This window comes from Anabrus simplex, chromosome 2 (genome assembly GCF_040414725.1).
Source record: "Anabrus simplex isolate iqAnaSimp1 chromosome 2, ASM4041472v1, whole genome shotgun sequence".
In the NCBI taxonomy this organism is placed as follows: Eukaryota; Metazoa; Arthropoda; class Insecta; order Orthoptera; family Tettigoniidae; genus Anabrus; species Anabrus simplex.
In genome coordinates, this window is record NC_090266.1 from 62,595,441 (window position 1) to 62,617,691 (window position 22,251).

A 22,251-nucleotide genomic window follows, 5' to 3' on the forward strand; every position below is an offset into this window, starting at 1 on the left:
CACGTCTTTGTTATTGCAGCTTCAATCTTTAGTAGTTATTGAAGACATCATCATCTGCATTCATTGCACAGAGTAATAGCTGCGACAGCTAGAGATAAGGTGAACAAAGTGATCCGTTCAAATCCTTATTTTGAGTTCATCAAGCTTATAAAAGACATATTATGGTGAAAATGCAATTTGACCTCACTTTGTCGCAAATGTCTTTATTTAGTTATGCACCTGTCACTTCTTGGGATGTAGAAAAGTCATTTTCGATACTTAAGAATGTGCTGACAGACAAACAGATGAGCTTAAATCAAGACAATTTGGAGAAATGAATTGTTTTACAATGTTTCAAAAGGAACTGAATTTTGATAGGGCATTAAAAATTAAATTCAGCTTTTGAAATTGATGATTATTTTAAAGTAGATATAGATTTAAGCTTCATGTGCATGTTTTGCCATATGATAGTGCATGAATGCTTGCATATTTTCAGATTTGATAGTGCATGAAAATCTGGGTTCTAGTGCTTTTCACCAAATTTTTCCCTGGCAGCATATAAATTAATATATGGAGTTTTACTGCAAGTTATTTCAATCAAAGTTAAGATAAAGGATTGAGTAAGCAATTTATACAGTCTTTAAAATAATTCTTGTAATGAACATCTTACCTTCTGGCTTTTGGCTGGAACTGGGAATGTGTATTGTGTAGATATAGTATTCACAGGTATATCAACTTTGGCAAGACTATCTGTTGAACTTTCAGTCTTTGGTACAGTTAATGGAACAGATATGGTCTGACCGTCCATAGTGTCTCCTGCTGTCAGACCACTGGATTTGAAAAAATTTAGGGTGGCAGTTTGAGCATCAGATGGCTGAACAACATCCAACATGTCCACTGGTTTTTGATCAGCCATACTCTCATATGGAATGATGTTTGATGGATCAGCAGAACAGTCTTTGTATTTGGTACTGGTCTTTGAATACTCAACATTAGGTAACAACACCTACAAAAAAAAAAAAAAAAAAATTATACAGTACAGCAATTGTATTCAACAAATAACACTTTTTATAAGGCTTTCCCCCCTCCCATAAAAAATCACTTAAAATAAATTATTTGTGAGAAATGGAATATTATAAATATCCCTCAAAACTTCATTAAAGATACCTTATCACTAATAACCAACAAGTGGAAAATATTTGCCTCTATGGCTGAACTTCCTTTTTAAAATATATCCTTCTATGCGGCTATTACAACAGGACTGAATCTAAAGTGCTCTCAATTCATTTAGCTACCACTGATGTGACAATTTCATTTTGTATGAAATAATATAACCTTCACAATCACAATACAACTACACTATACAGGATATCCCATGTCAAACTGGACAAAGTACTGCAAAAAAATAAATTTGGTTTTTGAAATTGACAATTATTTTAAAATAGATACAGATTTAAGCTTCAAAAGCTAAATTATGTAAAACATCTATACCATTATATATTTTTCTAACTGTAACAGAACTCACAGAAAAAAGTTGTAAAATTCCAAAGCCTACATTTCAGTCATTCTTAGAAATTGAAAGAGGTTTTATTTTCACATGATTTTTTTATGCCGAGAGGAGTGGCTGCATTCAGGAGATAAGTGGGTTCAAACCCAACCATAGGCTGTCCATAAAATGGTTCCAGTGGTTTCCCATTTTCACTTCCAGGCAAATGCCAGGACAATTTATCATTATAGGCCATGGCCAATTCCTTTCACCTCACCATTCATGATCATTCATTTGGAATAGAAAAATGGTCATAAATTTGTCCACCTAATCAATACAATTACATTTATTTACAATATTTAAATTTTTAAAAATCTATTACATCGCAAACTGACAATATGGAAGGGCAATGAAATTTATCATATGCATTATTCATTTAATCCTCATTAGCTCCTCACCTGGCTTTAAAATAATGCCACATAATTTCATCTTGCCTTATACCCAACCCTGCATCGAGAAATGGGACTTAGGGGTAGACATTTTAAAGATATTTTAAAGATATGTGGTGGTTATTGTTGATATAATTGTTAAAGTGTTAATTTTATTCCAAAATGTAAAACATACGAGGGTTGCAGCAAAAGTCATTGTGACCATTTTCTTTCTGGCAGATACCAGCCCACTTGGAAAATACGTCATATACAGATGAAAGGACAAGGTGGAAACTACAAGTGTGGACATTGAAGAACACGCAAACGTTGTGTCTCACATATTTATTACGGTGGTGTACAGGACAATACTGGTTTCATGGGGCAGAATAATTACAGCCAAGCATACCACCTACATTACATTACAGTACAGCACACATACAGTTGACATGACAAACCTGGGCCAAAGACCCTCAAAGTAATCCCCTGCAACGTTCACCACATGCTACCAACGATCTAGGAGGCACTGAATACCATCTGTGTTACCATTTGCCACAACATGTGTGAATCGGGTCATCTGTTGTTGCACAGCATTGGCAATGTCCTCTCCCGATGTACTCTGTAGTACTCTGCACTCACTGTTCTGCCATGTGGAACAAATTGGTACACACTGATAGCTCCGACATCATGTGCGACAATCATCATCAATTTTATGGGGGGAAGCATTCTAATAGAACTGCCGCCTTGGTGATCCGACATGTAGTCATTCTGCGGACTGATGTTTGAGTTCTGGTTTATATGCCCTGACCCAAAATTCATCCATGGCAATTTTTCATGAGAGGAAATGGTCGCTGTCCTCTTGCCAGCGTGCTAGGTAGTCGGAGAATGTTGCATATCGCATCCGCCATTGCAGCACATCAGAGTTGGAAGCTTAAATATAAATTCTTTATTTCCTATTTATTGCAATTTTATTTTTATATCTTAGCATTTATTTTAATTAAATTATTACTGAATTTTATTATATTTCAGAGTTATTCATTTAAGGGGTGTTCTTTAGGTCCCGTGCCTCTTTCCTTTAAATTTAGCTGGACTCCAGTGCAGTGTCTTCTTTGTATTGGAATGTCGCATTCTGTAATACAACACCTGGTAAGTGAGCTTCCTTTTATTTGTCTTTGTGTTTGGTTTTTAGTTTTTGATATGCCTACAAACGTGTTTGTTGTTATATGTTTGATACTTCATAACAGTGTTTTGGTTGTGTCCCTCTGATTACATGGCATACTTGTAAGCACCTTTTTCCTGGTTATTTTGTATTTATGCTTTTTGTTAGTAGTTTTTTGGGGTAGGGCTTGAGGTGATGGGGGAGGGGTAGATTTCCTTCATGCTTGAATTGCACGTTCCCAAATGTAACTGTGTCAAAATAAAAATCCATTCGTGAGGAGGCTGCCAGTGTTATTACTGATACTGTTCAGACTTGGAACGATACGACACTGCTGGAAATCTTAAAGAGTATAGCCCTGATCTTATTTTTAATTGAGATGAAGCAGGGCTATTTTTCCAGTTTCTTCCTGATGAAACATACGCATTCAAGGGAGAAAAATACCATGGAAGAAAACTCGGTAAAGAGAGATTAATAGTGCGATTATGCTGCAACAAGAGTAGTACGGAGAAATTAACATTGCTCATAACAGTGAAGTGGAACAATCTGCACAGTTTTAAAAATGTACGTATCTCTCCATGCAGGTATATAGCAAATACCAATGCTGGGATGACATCAATTTTTGAGAACTTGATATCGGAATGGGAGTGTGACAGAGGAAAATTGTACTGTTCACCTACTGATGGACTGCGCGCCCAATTCATACATCTTATTTGAGAAATGTACGTGTAGTGTTTCTTCCTCTGAACTGCACAAGTCATCTCCAAGCACTGGACAAGGGCATCATCCAGTGTGTAAAGCAGAAATATAAAAAGATGCTCGTGCAGAAGAAGTTTGCTTTCCTGGAAATGGCTTGACGTAAAGTCTCCATTTTGGATGCCATGCATTTCTTAAAATGTGCTTGGGAATCTGTAACTGAAATCACAATTTGAAACTGTTTCTGCAAAGTGGGCTTTGTTCATTGAGCCACTGATGATCTTTCACTGGAAATAATGGAAAGCACTGATTATATGGATGAAGAATGTAGCCAGCTTGGGACAGATGAAGATGAGGAGAATTTTGCCACATATGTTGAATGTGATGGTAATGTTGTCTTCTGCAAAGTGCAGATGGTAAACAAAATTCACAAACAGCTGATGACTGTTAAAGACAGTAACTAGCAAAAAACCTGTGGATGAAAATGAAACCAGCAAGACCTGGCGCTGCAGTACCAACACATTTGGCCGCAGTAGAAGCTATAGACATAGTGCAACATTACGTGTCAAGTTTTTCCGTGGATGACAGTGTAATGAATTACATAACCACACTCCATACTCTTGTAAGTAATGTGGAATGAAAGGAAAAGCAATCTACACTTACGTTCATAAAAACCAGAACACCTTGAAAGACTAGAGGAAGTTCATATTCAGAGGACATGTGCATTAGTATGTTCTGTAGAAATGATTAGCTTTTGAACCATGTCAGCCCTCAGGTTCAAGGTCCACACTGATATCTGGGTGCACCACCACCCACTGGTGAAATGTGCCTGCAGCTCTTGTTGTCACTATAAACCAAAGGTAATCAATCAGTGTGACTTAAGTAAGACGTATGCGAGAACCATACCATTAAATGAGTGAGTTTGAAAGAGGGAGCATTATTGGTATGAGAAAACATGATGCATCCATCCGGAAAACTGCTGCTCATGTGGGATGAAGTATGTCAGCAGTGCCACGGGTGTGTACAGAATGGTTCACAGAAGGCTGTAGAACATAACAAGATGAGTCTGGTCGCACCACCCAGGACACACACCCCCCACCGGAGAATATCGACACCTCGTCCGAATGGCATTGCAGGACAGATCTACGTCCTTCTCGGCTCTGGCGCAACAGTGGAACAGTAAAACACATCGTACACTATCAGGATTGGCAGCTCGTTGCGGTCTATTATGGCCTGGGTTACCAGCGCATCATCCACTTCTCCGCCTACCTTTGACTAATGTGCATAAACATGCTCGACTGCAATGGTATATGGAACGATGTCATAGGCAATAGGAATGACAGCAGATAGTGTTTTTGGATGAATCCAGGTTCTGTTTGTTTGAAAATGATGGCCGCATTTTGGTTCTTCACAGACAGGGGGAGAGGCGTCACAATGACTGCATTCGCACACAACATATAGCGCCAACTCAAGGCCTTATTGTGTGGGGTGCTATTGGGTACAACCACAAATCACAGCTGGTGCATGTCTAGGGCACTGTGACCAGTTTGACCTGTTTGAATGACATCCTGTGACTTGTAGCCATACCCTTTGTGCAAGACACCCCCAGACGCCATATTTCAGTTGGACAATGCGCGACCACATGTTGCTGCATGAACACGTGCCTTTTTGTTGTCGCGTCCTATCACCGGACTTGTTGCATATTGAAAATGTAATACCAATATAAATGGTCTGTGATTGTACATTATAAATTTTCCAGCTAACTCATTCCTGGTTGCCAGCGTTTCACCCCAGTGTGCTAAGTTGGACTCATCAGGCTATGCAGTGGCCTCCACGGTATGCACCAGCCATGCATTTTGGTGGGTGTGCTATTTACAAATGATGAGCCCAACTTAGCACACTGGGGTGAAATGCTTGCAACCAGGAATGAGTTAGCTCTAAAATTTATAATGCCCAATAACGGACCATTTATACTGGTATTATAAATTTTCTCATTTGGGACAAATATTTCAGGTTCCCTATGGGAATCAACATTTATATCATCATATTGAAAATGTGTCGGATATGGTGAAACAATGGGTGTGGCGCTGTGGCCCAATGCCAACCACCAAAGATGAACTGTGGAACCAGGTGAATGCAGCATGGATAGCTATACCCCAGGACGCCATTCGTACTTTATACACGTCGATGCCATCACGCATGGAACAAGTTAACTGTGCCCATGGAGGACCCAGTGCCTTCTAGGTAACAGGATACATGCTGAACGTAGGCGACTGAAATGCTAATTGTTTCTGAAGAATACACTAATGAAAATGTCCTGTGAATATGAACTTCCTATCTCACGTCTTTCAAGGTGTTCTGTTTTTTATGAACATGAGTGTACTTTAGACATGTTTCTTGCACTCAAGTGATGATGATGTGCAAGTTACTCCGTATAATTTTAAATATGATTTTCCTTATCTTGAATCAAATTCTTGACAATTTTGGTGAACTTTTCTATTTTTATGCAAATACTAACGTGCATAGTGTGTGTTTCTAAGAATGCTTTTCCTTGATGTTTTGCTATGTTGGTGTTTTTAAAATGTACTATTTCATTATTCATTGTAAATACTTGTTTGTTTTTAATATAATTATTTTTACATTTAAACCTAACCGTGAATTTAACAGCGTAATTACTTGTTTAATTTTTCAGCACATTATCCCTTTATGACATTATTTTGGTCCTCACAAGAAAGCATACTAAAAAGTTTTGGCTGTGCTCTCATGATTTGCAAGCCCTTGATAGAGTTACAAATTGTGCCATCACAGAGCAAGTACTTGTACAGTACTAATGTAGTAGCCTACAATATATTGTGTTCATATTCATTCAAACAACAAATCTCAGCAATTCTTAAGCATGCTCTAAGGAAATGAATCTGATGAAATGGTGTCTTATTTTCTAGGCAATGAGACATCTCTTTGCACTGAAACAAAAAAATTCTGCATCTGTGCCCTTCAGGGATATCCAATATGACATTCGTTAAAAGAATTTCAGATACCCTGTACTGAATTAACTAACACACTGTAAGGACCCATTTTTACATGAGTTGTTTAAACACCACTGTCAGGCCGCTAGTAAACCACACCTTCAAACATCCCCTAGCTATCAGGATGGATACTTTCCTTTCCATCTACACAAGCATTTTCATGGCAGGCTTTGTTGTTGTTTAAACAGCTACAGGCAGTGGCAATGCCTTCAGAGGCCTTGGCAACTGCTGGCTTTAGGAATGCGAACCGATCTACAAGATGAAGTAACAGGCCATTGAACAGCATCCACACTGTATCTATCATATGCTGGAGTAGTAGTCTTCCTTATGATGGTCCCACGTTTGGCAATATTATTATTATCACCCACAAAATCAAGTTGTTCATCAAATTAAGAAACTGGCATTCTATAGAACCAAAAGAACTTGTCTCGAAACATTCTATCTTTACCGAACATGGCATGAAATTGTCCTGTGAAAGGCCATTAGAAAATATGGAGTGAATCCATCAACATCTCTATTCACGAAATATTTCTTTATGAATTTCTTCAACCAAAATAAAACCTCCAATGCATCCAATTTGCACAAAGTTCATTTTTAAAGTGACCTGCTCAATAAAAGTGTTTTAACTGTTTGTGTAGTATAGCTGAGCATTTTGATCGCTGTTTTAGAGTTGCGATTTTACGGTTACGTGCAGTTTGCAAATTTTACAGGCAGTAGCAGGCAGCCACACAGTGGCACTTGAATGGCTCGTGTAAAATGAGACATACTCTCTTTTCTTCTAGCAGAAATTCATAATTTCATACAGACCAGTATCAATGAATTTATCCTGTACCTGTGAAGAAAGTCAGTTACTTGTTTTAAGAGGAAACATGAGTTAATTAGGATGAAGATAAAAGAATGGGTGAGGGAGGCAGGTGTGGGGACTGTGAGTGTGAATAAGGCAAGAGACAGCGAGCTTGAGGGAGATAACTGTGCCTTTAATGGAGGGCACTAATGAAGGTAGATCTCCTTCAGTTAATCTAGAGGATATGGTAGGTAGATAAAAGGGAGAGGAAGGAAGGGTCAGAAGTGGAAGATAGGGGGGCTAATATTTTAAGGGGAAGAAAAATGAGGGCTATGGGCTGTCATAAGGAGCAAGTTCAGGAGAAGTATAGGTGAGGAATCTGTATGGTAACTGCAGGTAGAACAGGAGAGGGAAGTACAGGGAAGTGTTACAGAGGGGCAAGTACGAGCAAAGGAATGGCAGGAAAGGAAATATAGAGTAAAGGATAGGAAAAGGGATGAAGGGATGAAGAACAGAGTCATGGGAGGGAGGAGGAAGTAGGTTCTGAAGGTGTCAGGGAAGTTGTCAGAGGCCTGGACAGGAGAGGATCCAATGAGATGGGTGATTCTATTGTTAGACATGTGGGTAAAGTGCATGGAGGAAAGGGAGCCATGGTACTGTGTTATCCAGGAATTAAGCTGAGGAAAGAGGAGGGTAAGGAGAAGAAGGCAGGAAGGAAATACAATGTTTGCTGATATATGGGATCTGGTTAAGACTAGAGACAGGAATTTGCCTATTTGCCTATTTTATTCCTGTGTTCAGAAACATAGGCTTTTGAGATATAAATCCATTTTAGGGTCTTTTTAGCTATATTTCATTGGTTCTATTGTGCCTATAAATGCCTATCTCAGAGTTTTGTGCCTATTTGGATTATAATTGCCTATTTGATGCCTTTTGACTCTACTTAAAAACTATCATTATGTCATTAACTCCTCTGATGAGGATGATGCGAGGAAGGGCATCCAGTCATAGAAACTCGCTACGAGGATTTGCCTCATTCCATACCCGACCCCGTACAGAAACGGGACAAGAGTTGGACATACATACATATACAGTGAAACCTCATTAGTGCATTCCTCATTAACACTAGAACGGCCAGAGCAGTCATTTTGACTGTTAGCAAATTTCAAGGTATTTCCACGCTCGTAATTTTTTATGCACGAGGTTGTTCTTCTGTGACTTTTAATCTTTTAGGGTTATGTACATTCATGCCAAAAATTACATCCGTAAATGATAAGGGAACACCGATATTGTTCCTTATACCTAGGAAGATACGGAGAGCTCTATTCTGCTCACTGCCTGCTTCCTGTGATATATTTACAAGTGGCGCTATAGGGGCGTATGATGTAACTAAATAGTATGCCTCTAGCAGTGGTTGCAAGTGGACAAGTTACTGCCTGTCCCTTGTGTCGTATAGTGCGTAATAATGGCTCGGCAGCAAAAACTTACTCCTGTTCAATTATGAGCCGAACTTGAAAAGCTAAGAGAAGATGAATCAGGTGACGAAGATACATTATCAGATATAGACGCAATGAGTGACGATGAGGATTTTATACATCAACAGTGTGATAATATGTCGGATAGTGATGGTGATTCGGCTGATGAAAATATGCACACAGTGGACTTCGCACCTACGATAGACGCAGTTACTCCTTCAACCAGCCGTGATCAATCTTGCAGCAGAGGATGATCTCTTAGCAGCAGGCATCCTGTTCGAAGTGGAAGGGGACGAGGTGGGAGAGGTCATGAACTGGTAAAGTCTTCTTCATTTGCACCAGGGGATCAGTTATGTGGTAATGATGGAACAACTATTTGGACTGTTGTCGACAGTAGTGGGAACCCCCCTGGAAGGATGGCTGCTCAGAATGTACTGAAAGAGGCAGCAGGGCCTACTTCTCACGCTAAGCATAACGTAGAGACTAACAGCAAGGTTAGCACCTGGCGTTTATTCATTGACGCATCCATGTTGAAGCATATAAAGATGTGCACAGAGACCGAAGCTCGTAGACAGACAACGGATAATAATTGGTCTATTTCTTTGGAAGAATTAGATGCTTTTATTGCTTTGTTATATGCCCGTGGAGCTTATAAACTTACTAGTTTAGCTGTAGATCATATGTGGTCTTCTTTATGGGGTCCGCCTGTTTACACTAACACTATGGCAAGAAACAGGTTCAAAGAAATTCTAAGGTATTTGCGCTTTGATCTCCGTAAAACTAGATCCACTCATTTGCAGACAGATAAATTTGCTTTGGCTTCGGCTATTTGGAATAGATTTGTTGAGAATTGTTATGCATTCTATAAACCAGGAGCAAATGTCACAGCTGATGAACAACTCTTCCCCAGCAAAGCTCGGTGCAGGTTCACGCAGTACATGGCCAACAAGCCAGATAAATTTGGCATAAAATTCTGGCTACTGGTAGACACTGATTCTAAGTATGTGTGCAATGAATTTCCTCATCTTGGGAAAGATGAAATGCGACCCGCCAATGAGTCACTGCCTGAAAATGTTGTCATGAAACTTATGAACCCATACCTCATGAAAGGACGTAACGTGACCACTGATAACTTCTTTACATCGGTAAAGTTGACTGAGAGACTGAAAGAGAAGAAAACTAGTATTGTTGGAACAATCAATCGAGTGAGGAAGGAAATCCCGGTGTCAATCAAAGCAGTACGTGTGAATCTGTACGAGACTGTCGTTTGGAAGATCACACTACTCTCACAGTATATCAAGGAAAAGTGAACAAGAATGTGCTTCTGCTAAGCACCCAAGCGTTCAAGTCAGTGAAGATAACAAGAAGCTTCCTAGTACTACTGAATTTTATAACGGAACTAAGTATGGTGTGGATTTAGTTGATCAAATGGCGTGTAAATACTCCACTAGAGCTGGATACCGAAGGTGGCCTGTACATGTATTTTAGAACGTACTTGATCTAGCAGCAATAAATTCATGGACAGTCTACAAGGAAGTTACGGGACAGAGAATCTCTCGACGTGATTATATTCTTGAAGTAATACAAGAACTAAGATCTGATTTTGTGAAGACAAGATCCCAGTTGATTGAACTCCTTACACTTCAGCCTGAGCCTCAGATTCAGGTTCAATGTGCCAGTCGTAAGCGACGACAATGTCAAGTGAACTCCAATTGTAAACAGAACAAAACCTCTGACACATGTTCTTCGTGCAACAAAGTAGTCTGTGCAAAATGTTCGTGTAAGGTAATAACTTGCATAAATTGCTTGTCAAGTGCCTAAATAGGCTTGTAAACAAATAGAGACTGTTATTTTTATCATAATTTTTCACAATGGCATACAATAGCAAGTCCGCCGAAATATTTTGTTGTTACCTATTAGAAGTGAGAGAATATGAACAATTATTAATATTTAAGAATGGATTGATCTGTATGCAATACATCCTAATGGTTAACTGTTGTTTTAAAATAAATTATTTACCATTCTCATGTTTCCCAGATCCTGCATCCTAGGTATATGTCAGTAAGCGGCAGCGGTCAAAATGACCGCCTGCGGCCTTTATAGGTATGAGGAATTTTCGGCCGTTCTAGTGTTAACACGTTTTCCCGCTTAGCACATCGTAAATTTGAAGTCCCAATTCTCATCGTATTAAATCTATATAAAAATACCTCACTTATCGCATCACGAATGTTTGATATTACCACTTAGTAAGATCACATTTTTCCTAGAACTGAAAATATCACTGTATTCATCATCCCTTCTGAAAGAAACATGATTTACAACTTGGGTAAGAGCCATCGCAACAGTTACATGATTACAGGAAAAGGACTTCTTGAACTTCAAAGGATATGTTGCACTTTCGGAGAGCAAGCAAGCCTCAGGAATGTTCAGTCTTGCTTGCTGGTTAGCAGCAAGATTGCTGAACAGCAGAGTTAGCCTGTTTGTGCTTGTATTTCACATTCCATTCAGAAGGTAGAAATGTATTTTGTGTTGAGTAGTGCGGTGAAATCCCTTAATAACCTAATGAAGATGAAATTAAAATCTGTCAGAAAGTGGACTGGCATAAGTGCACAGAGACAACACCACCTACAGAGGTCACGAATGTTGAAACTCACACCTTCAAGTTTCGACTCGATCACTAAAGTTGGTTGAAGATTTGTTTGATTCAAAATGGCGGTCAAAGTCATTCCTCGCAGTTGCACATGGTCGACTGTAACCTCCAATTTGTTGTCTAAGAGTGTGACCAGAAAATAATGTTTAATAACCCAATGCTTCGAAATATGAGGCTTCTGATAACATTTGTTTTAGAAAGAGTGTGATTCGCAATAATACTTCGATATTTTTATTGCCCCCTGTGCACATGTTTTCATACTTATTGTCTGATGTTTTTCACACAGTTCAGTGTACCAGTACTTGTTATTTTATAATCCCCAGCAGAAAAGGTTTTCATATTTGTTCTCTCATGTTTTTCACACCTTTTGATACTTTTCTCTAATCTTTTGAAATGGTTGATAGGCCTATAGTTTTTAATGTAACCATGGATATACGACGTAAAATGAACTCATGTCAGAAAAATCGTATCTATTGTTTCCGTATCCTTGTTGGATAGTTTTCATTCGGATGAAGGTCAATCAAATATAAGCGGGATTTTTGTTCCTGAACATCAACAGTTGGTAGGACTGGCCCCGTGCTTCTGCTATGCTTAGGCGGGAGAGTTAGGTGTGGAGAGAGCATGCTGTTAGATATTTCCCGCCGTTTCATTAGTAAAACTCACGATGTCTGAGCAACAGGTGCACCCCTCCACTGTGCAACGCATAATTATAAAATTTCTTGCCCACGGAGAAGTCAAAACAGCGGAAATTTGCCAGAGATTGACTGCACAGTTCGGTGATCAAACACTGTCAAAGATGCATGTGTGTAAGGAGTGGCGGAGGAAAGGGGAGGTAGCACCAGTGAAAACCAAGACTCGACTGTCTGCTAGCAAGGTTCTTGCAACAGTTTTTTCGATCGGTGAGGCATTTTGCTATTTGATTTCTTGCTTGAGCGACGCACAATCAATGCTACTTACTACTGCAAGCCGTTGAACAAGGTGAGGGTTGCATATCGCTGCAGAAGATGAGACCAACCGATTTGGCAATGCGCGGCCCCATACTGCAGCTCTGTTTCCAAGCTATAGGAAATGCACTGGACTATATTTGATCATCCTCCATACAGCCCAGACTTATCGCCCTGCAATTTTCATTTGTTCAAACTGCTTAAAGAAACTCTAGGAGGGCAACAATTCGAAGATGACGAGAGTGTGGAAGACTTCATGCACAATTGGCTGGTGACACGACCCTGTTCTTTTTACGATGAGGGCATCAAATAGCTGCTCATACCCTGGGATAAATGCACTATGTGGAAAAATAAATTGTAATTGCCTTGTGTTTGTCAATAAATGAATTTAAATAAAAAATAAAATCCTGTTTATATTTGATTCCACCTCGTATATTCATTAGTACGTTTTCTTGCTTAACACATTCTTTTTCCTTGTCCCCTGCAGAAATATCTTAACCCTTTGTTGCCTGGATAGTGAAAAATAATAAGTATACTTGATTTTTTCACTTTATTCTAATGGAATATGTTCAAATAGTAAATGCTAATACTTTCAAATCATAATTTAAATTTTTGGTATGTTTTGGGGGCCTGGTACTTTTAAGTATTGTCAGGCATATAGGAGGCTTCATATTCAGGTAGATAAGAATGTTCACATTTTGGAATTATATCAAATTTATTGTCTCAAAATATTAGTAGAACATGTTTTTCATACCTAAAACTATTACAAAAATTTAAAAGCAAAATTTAAAGCAAATGTGTGTAATGAGAGTGAAGTTTCCTAATATTATTGTTCATATGTAGAACATCTTGTATACATCCTATACAACTGACACATTATGATACTCTACAAAGCAGTTCTTTTTTTCATTGCAGCAAAGAAAAACACTACATGTGGTACACTTTGAATGCGGTCTTGACTGCATCTTCTTTCTCGAACACACCTCACATCGACCACGGTTTTTTACAAAAACAACAAAATGATTTCCACGATTACTTAGTCTGACATCATAGGGCACAGAATATTCGGTTTTCCTCCTTTTTGGTAGGTAAGTTTGCTCTGGTGACTTTGGTAACCTCATATGACGTGAAAGTTTTCCTGGAAGAGGAATTTCTTTCTGGTTCATCAGTCCTAGGGCCACATTATGCCGGAATGCCATTAGAGGGACTTTTTCATGCAGATTACAGTATATGATGTAGGCATTGACAAATGCTATCTCAATTATTCCCCAAAATAATATATGCCACAATGTTTTGGATCGACGGTCTAAACCGTGTACGCCTCGAAGTCTGTCAGCATAGTCACTCCACCCATGTGTGCATTGTAGTCTTGCACAACAACCAGGTAATCAACAGTAACATTACTTCCATCCTTCAGCTTCCTAGAAACAGTTGTGGCTTCTGCTCCATGGAAATTAGATGCTAAGCACACACCTTTACTGTCTTTCCATCTATGAAGGAAGCTTATGATAACCCATAAAGAAATTAATGCCTAAAAATGTTAATAGGTCCTCTTTTCTTAGGTTTACAGTCTTACCCTTCTGCGTTGCATACAAATTACTCTGAAACATTATATTTTCAATTACTGGTTCAAGCACGGCTATTATTACATGTGTTGCTGTTTCACATGAAGAAAATACTTCCTCTGTTGGACCTGGGGGAAGAAAGACGTATTATTAGCATACAAGCAACCGTAGGTAACAATACAATTCATTGGTAGTTCTAAATAATGTACAAACCTTCATTCATACTGTCCTGTAGACTTCTGGTTTCCAAATCTCGTTTTCTCCATTTCCTGTCAATATTAATTATCGGAGAGACTTTTGAGGTAGACGCGACTGGATCCACGTCTACATCCGATTCTTGGGGGAAGTGTCCAACATTTCAGTCCTCAGCTTCACGAGCTATTGCATCCACTTCATTATCAAAAATGGCATCAAATGAAGTAGAACTATTGGTCGTAACTGCACCTGGATCATCTTCTTCTTCTTGCTCTATATCAGTATTTTCCGAATCATCTTCTGGCAAGTCCTCTATTATTATCTTACAGATATCATCATCAGTCAACCTGGCTGCTTTGTCACATACATTGCAAACCTGTAATGTAATAGATACTAGTACTTTTATTTGAGATGCGGCATGTCTTAATATTTGGAGAAATATTCTTAATGTCGTGTACCGACCTCCCACGGACTCGAACCGGCGGACTGCCAGGTGGAAGGCAGCCGGGGTTCGCAGCCGAGTCTTGAGCTCAAGGTGTCAGAGGAGATTAATTAGTGTTAGAGTGATGATCAAAGACAGGAGACACCTTGTAGCATTAAGGTAATTGAATAATAACTATAGTCAGATTTAGTTACTGTAAGAAAAGGGAAATTTTTCTAGAAGTTACATGTAGTGGAGAGAGTTTGCGAAGTGCGCTTACACAAGTGTTGACTAAGAGCGGGGACTTGTTGATCACAACAATGTATTTACTGTGTATCGACAAACAGAGCTAGTATGCCAGCGGGCCAGGCGGCCCGCCCGATGCCCGACAAAGGAACAAAGCTGAGTACACGGCCAGTCAAGGCCATTACAGATGCACTTTAGGAAAACAAGGAAGGATGAGGACAAAGTGAGACAGAAGACAGTAGTGCCAAGGTAGCAGCACTTACTGTGACAACTATTGAAAATAGCCACTTGAGGGAGCCACTGACAAGATGATCAGTTTGGCAATGCCCGTAAGACCCAACCCCTTGGTAGTTGGAAGGGAGCGAACTTTGAGCTTAGGAGCGGAGATATAACCCCTGGCCAAGATGGCGCGGGGCCTTCTTCCAGCCAGTAGTTCGTACTTGTCAGGACGAGATTCTGTTCGGGCATAGCCCAAGTGCCGTAGGGCAAGATTCAGATAGACGCGTAGTAGAACAGTAGGCGCGTGGAACAAGATCATTACATTCAGACTTGTAAATATACTGTACATAGTAGTTTTGGTGTCCTCAGTAATAAAGGACAGGGAAATAACTTCTTCTTTTATTTCGGGAGTTGCGGGACGAGTCATACCTACAATTACCTCCCTACATTCCGCACGGCAGGTCAGGTAATACTTCAACATCCAACGGCCTGGTGACCAACCTACGAGAACGTCTCTCAGGACAGGTGGGTCACGACAGGCACGTATAAAAATTTGGTGTCAGGTAGTGCAGGGTCCCGAGTTCGATCCTCGAACAGTGTCAACTCACCAAAATAACGTGAGAGAACCGCAACTTCGTAGAAGATTGTCCGTAAGAAAATCGCAACTTCGCAGAAGATTGTCCGAACCGCGCTACCGCGTAATTTCGTTCGTGTGCCGCGCATCGCAGAAGAGGAGCATCACTACCGCAGCCTACTAAGCCAGCCCAGCAGAGAGGTAGCAGTCCAGTAGCAGACAACGCCATCCGGTGGAGACGCATCAATACCGCCGACTACTCATCCAGCCCAGCAGTGAAGCAGCATTGCAGATTAAGGTAAGCTGAATATTTATTTCAAATGGCACGACAGAATAGTTCAGTACCAGCAGACGAAGGCACTGAGATGCTTGACGAGATGGAATCAGTAAGTATGAGTGGGCCTTTTGTTACAGTAGTAGAAGGACATCGTCTCATTGGACGAGAGTTTGATGGCAGTCAACCAGATAGACTGCATGAGTTCATAGCTAACGTAGATGCTGCTGTTCGTATGATAAAGGATGAAGATCAAGAGTTGTTTTTCAAGTATATTTTAACTATGGTTACGGGCAGAGCCCGAGATAAGTTGTTGCACAGACGTGATATACATAATTGGGAGAAAGCCAAGCGGGCATTGATAGAATATTATGGCCAGCAAGGCACGTTAGATTTGTACATTTGTCAAATGTTCCAAACAGCGCAGGACCCGCGAGAATCAGTCGCACTTTGGGCGCACAAAATAGAAACATTGTCAGCTTCTTTTCGAGAGGCAATACTTGAGGATGAATTAGAGGAAGATCGTGATGCACAGTTGAAAATAACGAGAAAAATATGTGTTGCTAGTTTCATACAAGGGTTAGCCAACCCTCGAATACAAGCTAAGGTACAGTCAGAAAAGGGCATTACTTTCGAAAAGGCAGTTGCACTTGCTCAACAGGAGGAAACCGTAATAATGTCAAAGAAGGCACGAGAGGGCCTACAACACAAGCATAGTTCAGGATTTAGCAAGCGCAAACCGGAACAGGAGAGCAGTGCAGCACCAAAGTGGCATACTAAGCCAACACATGATAGTGTTAGGGTGGTCTGCTATAATTGTAACAAGGAAGGCCACATAGCAAAGAACTGTAAGAACACAGGAACGCAGGGGGCTCACACCACACAGACCGCTAGTTCCAATACAGCTACAGGGGGCACATTCAGTAAATTAAAATGTCGCTATTGTGGGAAGACAGGGCACATTGAACGTGAATGTAGAAAGAAACAATGAGATAAGGAAACAGAGGTACGAGAAACAGTGCGCATAGTACGTACACAACCAAACCAAGTGACAAAAGAAAACAGAATTTGTTATCGTTGCGGCCGAAAAGGGCACATACAGGTGAATTGTCGACAAGGTGCACACACTCAAGGTGCACGCACACAAGGTGCACGCACTCAAGGTGCACACACTCCGGTGATGCGAATGGATAGCCGTAGGTGCTATTCGTGTGGCCAACAGGGCCACGTTCAGAGAAATTGTCGAAAAGCCCAAGTCAAGTAAACGGGTAACAGGGCCATGAAAGGCCAAACTCAGAGTGACCGCATAGGGGGCAAGGCCGTAAGATACCGAGCCCAATGCGAACATTGTGATAGGTGGTCACATCGAACCCAAGACTGTTGGTTCAAAAAGAAGGGCGGCAGTACGCAAGCCACGAAAGCCTCCGCGGCTCAGGAGGCAAACTAGAACGGGCCCGTAGCAAGGGGACAGTTACGGAGGCCCGCAGACCAGAAGGTCCCAAGAATTCTGACGTAGAAGGCACGGTGCTGATTCAGGTTGCGAACCAAAGAAGACCGTTGAGATTTTTGATAGATACTGGGTCCGATGTCAGCCTAGTTAAGAGGCAATCGGTACCCAAGGAATGCCTGACTGACGGGAGTAAATCAATTCAATTAGCGGGTGTAAGTAAGGGAATAATTTACACCCAGGGTACTGTACGTTTTGCCATTGGAAACACAAATCACACATTTCATGTGGTAGGGAGTGATTTCCAATTAACACAGGATGGTATAATTGGACGAGACATCCTGACAGATAGTGTGATTGACTATAAGGAGGGTCATGTCACCATAAGAGGGCGACAATACCCTATGGGGGCACGAGAGACGAAGGTGATCCGTCTCGAACCAAGGACCCAGAAGGTCGTTGTTATAGAAGTAGATCGAAATCTACCTTTAGAAATTATTGAGAAGGAAGAGGTGATACCAGGGGTGTACCTCGCAGGGTGCCTAACCAAATCAGAGCGCCACGAAGCAGTGGTTAGCATGATGAATACCACTGAAAAGGCAGTGACTTTACACAGTCCACGAGTGCACATACAGGAGGTAGATAAGACCTGCCTAGCACAAGTGCGGAAGGTAGAGCAGAACAGTAGAGTGGCAAACGGAGAACCGGCCACCCAGAAGCCCCGATCACAGCGGGTGATAGACTGTTTGCGAGTTGATCACCTCACGCAGGTAGATAAGGAAGGGATATATGCCATCTGTGCTGAGTACAATGATATCTTCCATCTTGAGGGAGACAAACTAACTCACACTGATGTACTACAGCATGAGATCCCTACACCCCAAGATCAACCTCCAATTAATGTACGACCATATAGACTTCCCGAAGCACAGAAGGGGGAGATACAAGCTCAGATAGATAAGATGCTGAATGATGAAATTATCACACCTAGCACATCAGCCTGGAATGCGCCATTACTTTTAATTCCGAAGAAATTAGACGCCTCAGGGAAACAAAAATGGAGGGTCGTGATCGACTTTAGGAAATTGAACGAGATAACGATAGGAACCAGTTATCCCCTGCCATTAATTTCAGAACTGTTAGACGCCCTTGGCAAGGCGAGATACTTTTCAACTTTAGATCTCGCGAGTGGCTATCACCAGGTGTTGTTGAAGCCTGAAGACAGGCCAAAGACAGCATTCTCTGCGCTAGGACGCAAGTACGAATTCAGGAAAATGCCCATGGGTTTGATGGCCGCGCCAGCCACGTTTACGAGGCTGATGAACAATGTGCTCACAGGGCTAACGGGTATAAAATGTTTGTGTTACCTGGATGAGGTCATTGTGTACGGGAGTTCAATCCAGGAGCACAACGCGAAGCTAAGGGACGTATTTCAAAGGCTGAGAGAGAACACGCTGAAACTCCAGCCAGATAAGTGTGAATTCCTAAGAACCGAAGTAGCGTTCCTAGGGCATGTAATCACTGACGAAGGTGTCTTACCAGACCCACGTAAAGTACAGGCCGTTAAGGACTTTCCGAGGCCGACCACTAGCCGCCAGATCAAGCAGTTCTGCGGACTGAGTGTGTACTATAGGAAGTTCATACCTAACTACAGCAAAATCGCGAAACCTCTGTATCAGTTAGTGAAGAAGGACGTTCCCTATGTATGGGGAGACGATCAGGAACAAGCGTTCCAGACACTAAAGCAAAAGCTAATTGAGGAACCTATATTGCAGTATCCGGATTTTGAAAAACCATTCGTTGTTACCACTGATGCGAGCAACGAAGCGGTTGGGGCAGTATTGTCACAAGGACCTATCGGGAAAGACCTTCCAATAGCCTATGCAAGTAGAACGCTTAACAAAGCAGAAATGAATTACAGCGTAACTGAGAAAGAATTGTTGGCAATAGTGTGGGCAGTAAAGTATTTCAGACCATATTTGTTTGATAGAAAATTCACTGTTGTGACAGACCATAAGCCGTTGAAGTGGGTCTTCAACGTGCAAGATCCGTCTTCACGCCTGCTAAAGTTCAGGCTGAAGCTGGCGGAATACGACTTCGACGTCGTATATAAGCAGGGCAAACAGAACTGCAATGCAGATGCCCTGAGTAGGAATCCCACTGAACCCAAGTGCCAAGCGCGAGTGGTTAACTCGGCTCAGCACAGGTCTTACTCAGAGTCAACAGTAGAAACTCAGGCCTCAGACGAGAATAGAGAGGAGGTACTGTCTTCAAAACCCGAGGACGCTACGGCAGAGGGAATTGAAGCGGACGGTAGCGAGGTTTCCGAGGACGCTAACGCAGAGGAGATTTCGCCCGAAGGTAGCTTATCTGAGGAAGAGAACGAATTAGGCGAAGCTGAAAAGTTAGCCATTTTGAAAGAATGTCATGATTCTTTGGTGGGAGGCCACCAAGGAATAGCGCGCACGTACGCCAGGGTACGTGAACGAATTCAGTGGAAGGGCATGAGAGGGGACATTGAGCGCTATGTACGCACATGTCCCTCCTGCCAAAAGAATAAAGGGACCAGACCAGACGTCAGGGCTCCCATGAGAATCACAGATACCCCGAACACAGTCTTTGAGAAGATATCCCTAGACGTAGTTGGACCTCTTCCGTTGACAGAGGCAGGAAACAGGTACAAACTGACATGCCAAGATCAGCTGTCAAAGTACCTAGTAGCGAGTGCCATGCCTAATCAGGAGGCAGAAACTGTGGCACGGACGCTAATCAATAACGTAATAAGTATCTACGGGATACCAGAGCAGATTCTCACTGACCAGGGTAGTAATTTCATGAGTGATGTGTTTAAGACGCTGTGTAAAACGCTGCGCATTCGGAAAACACACACTATGGCCTTCAGGCCACAATCGAACGGTAGCATAGAAAGATCCCATAAGGTGCTCACGGAGTACCTAAGGCATTATGTCTGCTCAGGGGAGCAGAATGACTGGGACAAGTATTTGCCAACAGCTAGCTTTGTGAATAATACCACAAAGAGCATGAGTACAGGGTTCACACCCTACGAATTAATTTTTGGAAGGAAGGCAAATATCCCAGGTGTGCTGCAAAAGCCACCTGAAATGAATTACAATGAACACCAGAACGTGGTGGAGGAACTGACGGCACAGCTTAGGCGAAATCACGAGGCCGCCAGAAAGACCTTAATAGAGCGAAAGGAATTAGAGAAAGAACACTACGACAAAAAGCAAAATCAGGTCACCTTTCAGGTAGGTGATAAGGTTCTCTTGCGCAATGACGCATTGCGAAGAGGAAAATCCACAAAGCTAAGCCCACCATTCGAAGGTCCTTACGAGATAGTAGATGTTTCAGGGGTGAACTGCACCCTACAGATGAACAAGAAAGGAAAAAGGGTTAAGGTACATAAGAATCGTTTGAAATTGTATTTGTAGATAAGTGAAGTGAGAACTGGGAAGCGAATGTATTCACAGATAGAAAGGTAACGCATATCCTGTCATTACCTTGCAGGTAGACAGCAGATATTGCGCGAATGCTAGGATTGTTGTCCATCGTAGTAGCAGTGATAGTCGTGACGTGACAGAATAGCCGGAGAAGTACTGGATGTCAAGGTGACACCATATGAGAGTACTCCAGGGGCATACTTCGACAACCAGGGTGAAATACAGTTATACCATACGGAATGGACACTAGTTACCTATGTAAACCTGAATAAATTAAGTGATGTATTTTCAAATGTCAAGAGACACATACACTGGACTCAATTAATATGTATACAGTTAGAAAGAAGTACTAACCTAACATGTCAACAGGATGTTAAAATGCTAAGTGCACAATTAGATAGAATTAAGGAATCGAAGGAATTCATTACGAGGATTACTAAACCAATAGGGGAAACGGATAACACTAGGCGAAAACGAGGCCTAATTAACGCAATAGGTTCCATCGCAAAGGCGTTATTTGGAACATTAAGTCAAGATGATGCCGATAAATATGAGTCAAAAATTAGTGCGTTAGAGCAGGAACAGCTTTCAGTTATGAAAATTGCAAAAGACCAGATGATAGTAGTAAAATCAACATTGCAATCTATGAACAGCACCATTTACGATGTCACAGCCAATGAGCAGAGATTAACTCAAAACATTGCAGAAATTAGATTTTATCTTGCCAATAGCACGCTTCAGATTACAGAAGCACTTAAGCAAGTAGAATTAGAAAACTCAGTGGAATAGGCATTTAATTGAGATTGAAGGCCTTCTCATACAACTGTATGAGCATTACAGTGTTGTATTATCAGGTATAATGAATGCTCAGGTAGGAGTCATTCAGGTGCAAATAATTTCACCAGATGATATTATTAAAGGTTATAAGAAAGCTCAGGGAGATTTCCCTAAAGGATTGTCCTTGCCATTTGATTTAAAATCAGCTTACGGCTACTTGATTTACAAAGTAGCCACCGTGGAAGTGTTCGCTAACAAAAATTATCTAGTGTACGTCATCAAGACACCCCTTACAGATAGGGTAACTTATACATTGTATCACATGATTCCATTCCCCACATATATGAAGAGTAATCCACACCATTTTGTTTATATTCAAGAGACCAATGATTATATCCTTATGGACAAGGAGAAACAAACTTATGTTCAATTAGACAAAGATCAGGTAAAT

The 22,251-nt window shown here is 41.1% G+C and overlaps 1 protein-coding gene across 1 annotated transcript in view; it reads right to left on the minus strand.

Annotated features, from left to right (window-relative positions):
• LOC137498436 (zinc finger protein 341-like) overlaps positions 1–14,409 on the minus strand; it is a 153,182-nt gene extending 138,773 nt beyond the window's left edge. Inside the window, exons 1-4 of the mRNA XM_068225937.1 lie at positions 14,400–14,409; positions 14,198–14,314; positions 11,682–11,797; positions 650–985 (exon numbers count right to left, since the gene is read on the minus strand). Of these exons, the coding sequence (XP_068082038.1) occupies positions 650–985; positions 11,682–11,797; positions 14,198–14,314; positions 14,400–14,409 (579 nt within the window). The remainder of the gene's footprint in view (positions 1–649; positions 986–11,681; positions 11,798–14,197; positions 14,315–14,399) is intronic.
• Positions 14,410–22,251: the final 7,842 nt, after the last annotated feature.